Consider the following 11,424-nt stretch of genomic DNA (forward strand, 5'->3'; position numbering starts at 1 on the left):
TGATTTCCAGGGAGACATCTCCACACACATTTCAACTAGACTTATTCTTCAATAATGTAAGCAAACCAAGTGCTCCAGTTTTTGATAGGTTGGGAAGGTATGTATGTTCTAGATAACTTTATTGGAAACCTTACTGAGTCGCAAAGAAAACCCTTTTGTTATATAGATAGAAGGAAGTATCTGGTGGTAGACACAAGAATTCAGGATTTAATTTTCCCTGTGGGCATCATGAAAGAATTGCTGAACTCCTGAGAGATCTTAACAAAATAAAAACTTAATTGTATGAAATAATAGCCATCTTCTTTCTTTTTTACTTGTGTGTGCATGCATCATAAACACGTCACTATTATTATAAACACATATTATACACATGATTTTTTACTAACCTGATCTGGAAAAGGCAACATTTCGATTCTTAAAAATTCTATTAGCAGCAAGAACTAGTACTTGGTAGCTCACTTTTATACCACTCTGCTGCTCAGCTTGCTTCATGGCCAGACTGTCAGATGAGACTTAGCAGTAGATAGGCCCTTTTTAGATTACTTAATACATAGTAAACACTAAAACTGCATGCCTAAGTAACCATTGAATGAGTTTAATAAGAACTCATTATAACATTAAAAAAAGTAAAGACAGCTTGAAGATGAAAAAGTACGTTTCTACTAGGAAGCGACTTCACTCATTCTTTCCTGATCTCTCGATTTCCTAGGAAATTACACTGATAATTTAATATTTTTAAAGCCCAGGCCTTTAGACAACTAAGCACATGCTCTATACTGAGCTGTAGTCCCAACCATAGAGTGAGTATTTTCTTAAATTTTGGTGCCAGTGTACTTTTTGGGGAGCAGTGCTAGGGATTGAATTTAGGGCTTTGTGCATGCCAGGCAAGCACTCTTATCACAATGACATCCTCAGCCACATAGTGTATATTGTTTTGTTGTTGGAGTATAATGTGTTTCTCTGTCTGTCTATATTAGATTTATGTGGAGGTGCTTTTAAGATCTTAATGTGTGTGCTTAACACACACCAATTACATCAGTCTTTTGTTGCTTGGAAATATTTAATATTTGACTACATAGAAATATTTGAAAGTAGAAAAACTTTTTAAAGTATTTATTTATTTATTTATTTATTTATTTATTTATTTATTTATTTATTTTTTTTGGTTTTTCGAGACAGGGTTTCTCTGTGTAGCTTTGCGCCTTTCCTGGAACTCACTTGGTAGCCCAGGCTGGCCTCGAACTCACAGAGATCCGCCTGGCTCTGCCTCCCGAGTGCTGGGATTAAAGGCGTGCGCCACCACCGCCCGGCTATTTTTGTTTTTAATACCACTTTCATTCCAACTTGGGCACCTCAATATAAAGTTAAACACTGGTTTCCTTACGATTTTGAGTTATTAAAAAAATGTACAAGTTCTCCCAACAGACCAACACTTCATAAAGCGCCTGACGTGTGGTAGACAAGGCTGCCAGATTATTTCTAATGCCTTTGTAATACCCAGTGTATAGACCACAGGAAATTGTCTACTCTAGTTCTTGCATGTAAGAACAACAGAAGCCCCTGCCATTCTTGAGAGAGAAAGAAATTCATTAGCCGTTTCAGTAATGTGCGTTATTGTGTTCTTTTAAGCAGTTCTTAAATATTACAGGAAATAATAAACATAGGTCACTGTAGCACATCTGCTGTGGGCCCAGTCTGTGTCTGGGAGCGTCCAAGGTTCAACCCCAGGTCCAGCCCCTTCAGCAACTACCCTTCAGCACTCTTAACACAGCCTGGCCTGTCTAGGGCTGAGACCCCAGGACAGGGCCACAGAGACTTTCCACAGCACCATCTTTATTAGTTTTACATGTACATGGCATGATGAGGGTCAGAGCACAGCTTTGTGGAGTTGGTTTTCCCCTTCCACCTTTATGTAGGTTCCAGGGATTGAACTCAGGTCATCAGACTAATAAAGTACTGTTACCCGATAAGTCATCTCGTCAGCCAAAACTTCGTAATTTGTAAAATTAGTATTTGAGCCTTTATGTTTATTCTTACCCCTTTTCACAGCCTGGAATATGATGAGAATACTTCTATCATCTTTAGACCTAACTCAAAGGTAATTATAGATGTTACTTTTTTACCTTGTTTCTTCTTTTCTTATTTCTGTTCAGTTTTAAGTAAGTCAGTAAGACAGAACTGGACCAGTATTCCAAGATGTTACCTCTTGTCTGCATCTTGCAGTTAAAAGCTGTTTTAAAATGCCATTGTTCTCTGTCTAAAGAGCTTGCACAATTTTATGCTACATATGAAATAAAGTACTGGGGCTGCAGAGATGGCTCCAAGGTTAAGAGCACTTGTTGGTCTCATAGAGGACTGACCTGGGCTTGGTTCCAAGCATGTGATGGGGCATAGCCATCTATAATTCCAGTTCCAAAGGACCTGACACCTTCTGAGCTCCATTGACACCAGGCACACTTGTGGTGCACATGCATCCACACAGACAAAACACCCATGCAGACACGTGTGGTGCACATGCATCCACACAGACAAAATACCCATGCAGACAAAATAAACAAGTCTAAAGATAAAGAGCTTTGAGATCTCTTTTCTATGGTTTTAGTCCTGAATCTGGAAGAGATCAGCATTTAATCTTCTCTTTTATTTGGGTAGACAAGTTCATAGTGTTCAGGGCAGTAGATTATTACTGGATACTACTGTGTTCTGTTAAAGGTTTTTTGTTTTTTTTTTTTTTAAGAGGTTTATTTTTAAAAAATTACTCATATGTATCTGTATGTGGGTATGTGTATGTGTGTGTCCCTAGATCCCCCTGGAGCTAAACTCACAGGCAGTTGTGAGCTGCCTGATGTGGGTGCTGGGAATCGAACTCAGGTCCTCTGCAAGAAGAGTTCTTGCTCTTCTGCACCATCTGTCTAGACTCTTTATTTTAAAAGTTTTTTTTTTTTTAGAAATATACTTTTCATATTCTTTCACATCAATAATTGTTTTATTTCTTTATGTACCAAATGTCATTCTAGACTCATATAATAGAAGATCTGAAATACAGAAATAATGTGCAACCACTTAGCTTGAGAATTTACTCTGAGGTATATGTATTTAGTCCTTTGCATCCTGTTTATACAAATTCACTTTCATCTGTTTATCTTCCTTCCAGTAGGATTCCTCTTTTGCTTTTTGTTTATTTTTATTTTTAAGAATGTATTTTTATTTTGGGTGTTGAAGAGCTGGCTCAGTGATTAAGAATGTGTACTGCTTTTGTAGAGGACATGAGTTCAGTTCCCAGCACCCATGTCAGGTGGCTCACAGCCCCCCATAACTCCAGCTCCAAGAGATCAACCTGTTGCCTCTGACCTACATGAGCACTGCACTCGTGCACAGATACAAGAAGACTCACTAATTAAAGTAAATTTAAATATCTTTAAAATGAAAAAAATGTTATTATTTTGTTTGTGTGTGTTTGTGTGTCTGTGTTGTATGTGTGTATCTGTGTGTATGCGTGCTGCTCATGAATGTGCTGGTAGCAGTGGAGGTCAGAAGAGGGTGCTGGATCCTCTGGAGCTGAAGTTACAGGTGTTTGTGCATCACTCTGTGGGTACTGGGATCTAATCTTGGGTTTAGCAAATGCTAAACATTGAGCTGTTTTTCTAGCCCAGTTTTTATTTTTTTAAGACACGGTCTCATGCAGCCCAGGATAACCTCAGGATTACTACATTGCCATCGCTGACCTTTCAGTTCCGGTCCTCCTGCCTGTCTGGGATTACAGGTGTGCACCACACCCAGCTTTGCAGTGGGATATCTGCTTAGAGTTCATAGTCAGTCCCTGGGTCTAGTCTTGGAGCTTTTCTCCAGGTTCCCTGGAGAGTCTGCCCGGGAGATTCGTGATTGCGCTCCTCCTATAGTGCCTCCAGAGAGGGCTTCGGTGACCCATGACACCTGGTCTTCACAGGAAGGTGGACTGCGGAGAGACCCGAGAAGTCAAGGGCTTTGGGTTCTGGGACAGGTTGTGGTACACACCTTCAGCCCCAGCATTCAAGAGGTAGAGGCAGGCAGATCTCTGTGAGTTTGAGGCCAGCCTGGTCTACAACGTGAGTTCCAGGACAGCCAGGGCTACACAGAGAAATTTCTGTTTCAACAAACCGGGAAAAGAAAAAAAAACAAAACAAAGTAAAACCCCCCGAAAACAAAACACACACACACACACACACACACACACACACACACACACACACACACGCACAAAAGGAAATGAATCAAAACAAAACATCACACATCCAAATTGAACAGACTCGAGTCTGTATGTCCATCCCAGTGAACTTCTACAGTTAGAACAGGAGCTGCGAAGCTTCTCGTTAAAGTTTATACTTTCAGTATTAAATATGTTTTGTGTACTAATCCACCACCAAAACAAACAAAAATCCATGACAGAATTAGAACAAACAAAAAAACCCCCAAAAAACAAAAGAACATTTAGCTTTACGGTGTCTTTCATAATTGGCATCCATTACTTGCATTCAACCCTCATCACTTTTTATGTCTGTTTGAGGCAGGGTCACTGCAGTCCCTGTTAGCCTGCTGCCCTTCTGCCCCAACCTCTCCCAAGCACTGGGATAGCCGGCATACACTGCCGTGCCTGGCTGCAGTGCGGGCTGTTGTTCACACACTCGCTTTTTTGTTAAGGGAGTGATGATTGTGACCACCCTTACAGTTAATGTGCGGAGCTAGTGATTATGATCTGAAAAAGTGCAACTTTTTATGTTTATTCAGTTTATAAGGAAATACTGAAGACTAATGATATGGGTAGTCTTTGGTCTTTTGGGAAGAAAAAAATTTTTTTTAAGAAAGATAAGTTTGCCAGGTAGTAGTGGCACACACCTTTAATCCCAGCACTTGAGGCAGAGGCAGGCGGATCTCTGTGAGTTCAAGACTAGCCTAGTCTACAGAGCTAGTTCCAGGATAGCCAGGGCTACACAAGGAAATCCTGTCTTTTAAAAACAACAACAACAAAAAATTGTTTTTATGCAACTGGGTGTTTTGCCTGCATGTATGTCTGTGTACCACATGCATGTAGTGTCCATGAAAGCCAGAAGAAGGCATCAGATTCCCCGGAACTGGAGTTACAGATGGTTGTGAGATGACTTGTGTCCTGGGAATAGGATCCCAATCTTAACTGCTGAACCATCTCTCCAGCCTCTTATTTCTTTTTTTAAAAAGATTTTATTATTTTTAATTCTGTGTATATGTGTGTATCAGTGTATGGGTATGTGTTCTTAAAGCTTAAGTGCAGTGCCTGTGGTGACCAGAAGGGGGCACCAGACACCCCACCCCAGAAGCTAGAGTTACTGGTACTTGTGAGCCCCCTAATGTGGGTGGTGGTAACTCCACTAAGGTCTTCTGGAAATGTTGTAAACACTTATAACTGCTGAGCCAAACCTCCAGTTATTTAGCAGTACTTTAAAGACTTTAGCTGAACCATAAACTAATTTAATATCACTTTGCTTTTGGCCTATTAAAACATTAATTTGAGATCTTTCACCATCCCTAAAAACCAGGTAAATACTGATGGTCTGGTGCTAAGAGGCTGGTACAACTGTCTGACCCTGGCAATCTATGGATCAGTAGATAGAGTGATAAGCCATGACAGAGACTCTCCACCACCTCCTCCTCCACCTCCACCTCCTCCGCAGCCACAGTCGACTTTGAAAAGGAATACAAAGCACGGTGAGAAGTTTGATTTGCTTTCCCTAGTGAGGCTGTTATGTTCTATTATAGCAAGAAAAGCCTCCCTCCCTCATTGGCCCCATTGAAAGTAATGCATTCCCAGTAGTTAATCATGTCTGTGTCCTCCCCCGCCCCCCCCCCCCCCCCCCCCCCCCCCCCCGTGTATGTGTATGTACGTATGTATGTATGTATGTATGTGTGTGTGTTATTATTGAGGCAGAGCCTCAATCTGTAGCCCAGCCTGGCCTCTAGCTTACTGTCTTTCTGCCTCCTGGTTTTGATCTCTGTGATTATAGGTAGGCTTCACAGTGCCTAGTTTGTTTATTAATTTTTCTTTATTTAAGAAAGTTATCTCTAAAAGAATTGGAGAATAGTTAGGAAGTTTGATATGTATTCCTGGAATCTTTATGTATATTTTTAGGAATGGATTTCAAATTTATTTGAATGAATTTTTTTTCTCTCTCTTTTTTGACACTTTATTTTTTTGTACTGGTAAAGCATTTTTATTTTTTTTAACAGATTGTAAGTTCTTTGTGAGAAAAGAATATGCTTTACATTTTCTCTTTATCAGAGCCTTACGTGTGTGAGTGTGTATTACATTTACCGAATTTTTTTGAGGTGCTAGGATTCAAACCCAGGACTTTGTGCTAGCTGAGCACATGCTTTGTCACTGAATTTCACCCCCAATCCATATCACAGTCTTTTTTTAACCTTACATCCATTGAAAGACATCTGAGTCATTTCTAATTTTCAGTTGTTAAAGTAGAACATTGGTCTATACTATGTATTCGGAAGGTTTGTCCTGTCCTGCCCGGACCAGAGATCCCTCACCCACTTATAATCCCTCAGAGGCTTAATACTATTTACAAACGGCAGGCCTCTTGCTAGCTAGCTCTTATATCTTAAATTAACCCATTTCTATTCATCTATGTTTTGCCTGGTGTTCCGTGGCTTACAGGTCTGCTGGCATGTTGTTACTTGATGGACAGGCCTGGTGTTTCCCTTGCTTTTTTTCTTTCTGTCTCTCTCCTGGATTTCCTGCCTGGCTATAACCTGACTGGCCATGGGCCAGAGCAGCTTCTTTATCTGTAGTCATAGCAACACATATTCACAGCATACAGAAAGACATCCCACAGCAATACTATCCTATTTGAAAATAAGTCTGCATATTTCTAGGGTGTTGCCCTATATTATATTGTATTTTGGTGTGCGGGCAGTTAAAAATTCTAGGTTTCTAGATCAGTTAGCAAAATTTTTATGACGTCTCCATGCAGGAAAAGTTTATATTATTGTTCAGTTCTGAGGATAAGTTCAGATGATAAAAATTTGTTTTCATAAATTCATATCAATATACTTTAATAGTTTCAACATTGTGTTTCCCATATATAGCTGATGGAGAGAAAGAAGATCAATTTAATGGAAGTCCTCCAAGACCCCAACCGCGCGGACCAAGAACTCCTCCAGGCCCTCCTCCACCTGATGATGAGGAGGATGATCCTATGTCGTTGCCAGGTGTCAAACCTCTGCTAGGTTCTCCTCCCCACCCACTAGTGATGTGTGGTGCTTCTGTTTCGTTTTGTTCAAGGTTTTTGAGACACGGTTTCTCTCTATAGCCCTGGCTGTCTAGGAACTTACTTTATAGACTAGGCTGGCCTTGAACTCGGAGATCCACCTGTCTGTGCCTCCCGAGTTTTGGGATTAAAGGTGTGCATCACCATGCCCAGCTCAAAGTGGTGCTTATTAATTAAAGAAAAACATGAGGTATCAAGTCTTGATGATTGGCCTCTTCTCCCCAAACTCCCTTATCCTGTCAGGTACTCTGTGGTTTTCCTATTGGCAGAGAAATTTGTTTTAAAAAAAAAGTTAATTTGAAGTTATACCCACAGTGCTTTGAAAATAGAGTATTGATGTAACATGGTAGTATATAGCAGTTAGAAATAAGTAGTGTGTATTGGTTAAAAAAAAAACCAAACAAACCAGCTTACTAATTTAAAAACTAAAAAGAAAAGGATTTAATGTATACTGCAGAGCATAAAGCACTATAAAATAGTGTACTTTATTAATTGTCAGTAAATGAAATTATATAATGTAAACTCTGAGTGGGACTTGTTTTTATTTTGAGTGAGGGCTTCCCAAAGTCTAGGGTGGTCTCAGATTTGCCATGGAACTTAGACTGTCCTTGAACTCCTTTCCCAAGTGCTAGGATTAGAAGCATATGTCACCATAGCAGTCTCAGGTTAATAATCTACCATCCTTTAAAAAGGGCATTTGTGAGCTAAAACATCCAACATGCACTGTGTGGTTGTAGGCTCCAGTCCTGCTGGCTCGTGAGTTTAAACCACTGAATAATCTGCTTTCAATCTCATTTTTTCAGTGTCTGGTGACAAAGAAGAGGATGTTCCCCATAGAGAGGACTACTTTGAGCCCATTTCTCCAGATCGGAATTCCGTCCCCCAGGAGGGTCAGTATTCTGATGAAGGGGAAGTAGAAGAGGAACAGCAAGAAGAAGGAGAGGATGATGAAGATGATGTGGATGTAGAGGAAGAAGAGGATGAAGATGAGGATGACTGCCATACAGTAGACAGTATCCCTGATGATGAGGAGGAAGAGGAAGAGGAAGAAGGTGAAGAGGATGAAGAAGGTGAAGGTGGGATTTTAGCTAGGACTTTGATTTTAAGTACTAGACTTGACTTCATGTAGCTTTGAGTATTGTGGAGTTTACAGTAGCGGTAAATGAGCTGGAGGAGCCCTGTCAGTGGTGTGATTTGGCCATAAGACATGATAGCAGATGAGGTTTCTTCCTCTTTAACTAACCAGCCTAAAGTGCCTGACTCTGCAGTCTCCCTGGGGAGAGGTTTTCTTTGGCTTATGCATGAGCTGCTACTTGGTATCATGAGCATTAGCCAGGGAAGCAGGATCTCAAAGTAGGCTATTTTTAGAGTAAGCAATGATATATCATAACCTGGGCCAACTTTCTAAAGATAGATGGCCCAGAGATACTTTAACAACATGTTATGATATTTTTAGAAATTTGTCTGTCTGTATAGCTCAGTTATAAGTATATGTGGCTGAATGGTGCAATCCTTTGATTAGGTTTGAGTTTTTTTAAAAAAAGTGAGATATTTGAGTTAATTGGTTATTAATTTAGCTAATTGGTTAACTGAGTTATAGGTGGTTGTGAGCCCCTGATATGTGTGCTGGAAACTGAACTCTGGTTCTCTGGAGAAGATGTATGAGCATCAGCCTCCTACAGTATTTTTTTCTGAAAATCCTTCATCTTGTAATTACAATGTTCTTTTTCCTTTTCTATCTTTGCATGTATGTATGTTGTGTGTTTGAGAATGTTGTGTGTTTGAGAATGTGTGTTTGAGGATTGGTCAGTTAACTCAAATATCTTAAATTCTTAATTTGCCAAGAAATGACACGTAATACTAAATGTTTATACAAAGTGACGATCTGCCTTGGCTTTAAAAAAAATAGTGAGGGTTGTTTTAGCATTACAGGGGCATTTGTGAACTAAATCGCTACACTCATTTGTGAGCTCACAAATGTCTCTGTAATTTTAAAACAACCCTCACTCTCACTATATTTTTAAGATATACACATAATTAAATTATTAAGTGATACTTTTTTTTTTAGCTTCCTCCATTCCCAGAGTGCCAAGTCATCGTTTTTATATTTCTTATGTATGACTGGCAGATAGTTACATTTCATCCAGTAGTTTTCCTAGGCAGGACAATGTGTTGACTTACAATGTGTTCAGCTTGTTTTGAGAGTCAGATCCCAGAGACTCATTTTCTTATGCGTTTGTTGCTAAGGGTAAGCAAAGGAATGTCACGAGGACTGGAGTAATTTTCTGGAAACATTTTCTTTTTGGGGCCATTTTTTTACTTTTTCTTTGATTTTTTTGAGACAAGTTTTCTTCTCTGTAGCCCTGAGTGTCCTGGAACTAATTCTATAGACCAGGCTGGCCTCTGTTAGGGTCCTGGAAAAGTCCCACAAAAGACCACCATCCATGTATGCAATCAGCAAGAGCATTTATTATTCAGTATACTGGGGCTGCCCATCCTACACAAAAGCAAGATGGCGAAGACCTTGAGAAAAATGTGTGGGCTCCTTTTAAGCATAGCCAAGGGGAGGTCCTAGGGCAGTTAGTTTAGATATGATTGGCTCAAGCAAGTGGCAATCATATCAGTGTGTTCTAATTGGCCGGGGCTAGTTAGAGGCTGGTCAGGGTACAATTTTCCATGTTTGGGCAGGCCTGGACAAGTCCCTGGCCTTGTCCTAGAGCTGCTGTGGAGGCTGGCTGGCCTAGCATGTACTAACTGTGGGGGCTGGCTCAGTGGCCCAGGCTTGGTGCGTCTTGTCTCCCTTGTCCCTGTTGTCGGGGGTACCAGTGATTAATTGTCCTTTGTTTGTGGATCTTCCTCAGAAACTGCCTGCTTGGTTTCATAAAGCAGGGGCCAAGGCCTGTTTTCTCTGAGAGAAGACTGAGCAGCCTGTTATGGCGTCTGCTTGGTCCTCTCAGCCTCTTACTCACAGAGATCTGCCTGCCTCTGCCAACCGAGTGCTAAAATAAAAGGCATGTGTGCCACCACCATCCAGCCCAGTTTCACTTTTTTGTAAGTAGGCTCTAGTATTGTTAGGAAATAAGACCTACCTATGTCTTTGTCTTTAATTCTGTTTTGATACAGAGAAAAAAACTTTTCTTATTTTGTGATTAACAAAAGAAGCTTTATTTTATTTATTTATTTGTTTTGGTTTTTCAAGACAGGGTTTCTCTGTGTAGCCTTGGCTGTCCTGGAACTTACTCTGGACCAGCTGGCCCTGAACTCACAGAGATCCACCTGTCTCTGTCTCCCACTTGGGAGTTAAAGGTGTGCGACACCAGATAGTGGCTTTATTTCAAGCTGGGAATGATGGTGTTTTTCAGGAGACTGGGTCAGGAAGTTTGTAGATTGGAGATTGGATCCCATAGCAGTTTGAAATGTAAAAGGCTGGGGGGTGTAGGTCAGGGGTAGAACACTTGCAGAGCATTTATGAGGCTCTGGGTTCATTCTCGACATACACACATAAAAGTAAACAACAACAAATAATAATAAAAGAAAGCTTTATTTAGGAAAAACTTAGCTTTTTGCTTGTGTTGTTTTTCATAGTGTATTTGATCCATCAAATCCACTCAGCAAGAAAATATGCATGAAACAATTTAGCCTTTTGGGCTTTTATTTTTTAAACAGGGTTTCACTATATAGCCCTGGTGTCATAGAACTCACTATGTAGACCAGGCTGCCCTCCAATAAACAGAGCTCCTCCACCTGTCTCTGCATCCTGAGTGTTAGGGTTAAAGGAGTATGCCACCGTGCCCAGCTAAATATTTATTTTATTTTTAAGTCTGTATATGTCTGTGTGTCTGTATGGGTAAGTTCGCACGAGTGCAGGTTCTCCAAGAGGCCCCCAACCCCGAGAACTAAGTCAGTCAGTGTGTTCTGAAACTCAAAAGAGCCTGGAGAGATGGCTCAGTGGTTAAAAGCATGAGCTCCTCTTGCAGAGCACCCAAGTTTGTTCCCAGAACCCTCATTGGGCAGTTCAGAACTGCCTGTAACTCCAGCCCAGGGGTAGCTGACACCTCTGGCCTCCTTGGGCACTCATGTGCACATACCCAAACACAGACACATACAAAATTAAAAATAACGTTAAAAGATTTAA

The 11,424-nt window shown here is 40.6% G+C and overlaps 1 protein-coding gene across 2 annotated transcripts in view; it reads left to right on the plus strand.

The window, feature by feature from the left end:
* Positions 1–11,424, plus strand: part of Virma (vir like m6A methyltransferase associated) — a 64,928-nt gene that overhangs the window by 14,283 nt on the left and 39,221 nt on the right. Inside the window, exons 3-7 of one of the 2 annotated variants that reach the window (XM_052715774.1) lie at positions 11–97; positions 2,050–2,098; positions 5,550–5,718; positions 7,108–7,230; positions 8,093–8,365. In XM_052715774.1, coding sequence (XP_052571734.1) covers positions 11–97; positions 2,050–2,098; positions 5,550–5,718; positions 7,108–7,230; positions 8,093–8,365 — 701 coding nt within the window. The remainder of the gene's footprint in view (positions 1–10; positions 98–2,049; positions 2,099–5,549; positions 5,719–7,107; positions 7,231–8,092; positions 8,366–11,424) is intronic. The other variant, XM_052715775.1, reaches the window with a different exon arrangement.

Source organism: Peromyscus californicus, unplaced genomic scaffold (genome assembly GCF_007827085.1).
Source record: "Peromyscus californicus insignis strain IS unplaced genomic scaffold, ASM782708v3 Scaffold_5__1_contigs__length_169319896, whole genome shotgun sequence".
NCBI classification, from domain to species: domain Eukaryota; kingdom Metazoa; phylum Chordata; class Mammalia; order Rodentia; family Cricetidae; genus Peromyscus; species Peromyscus californicus.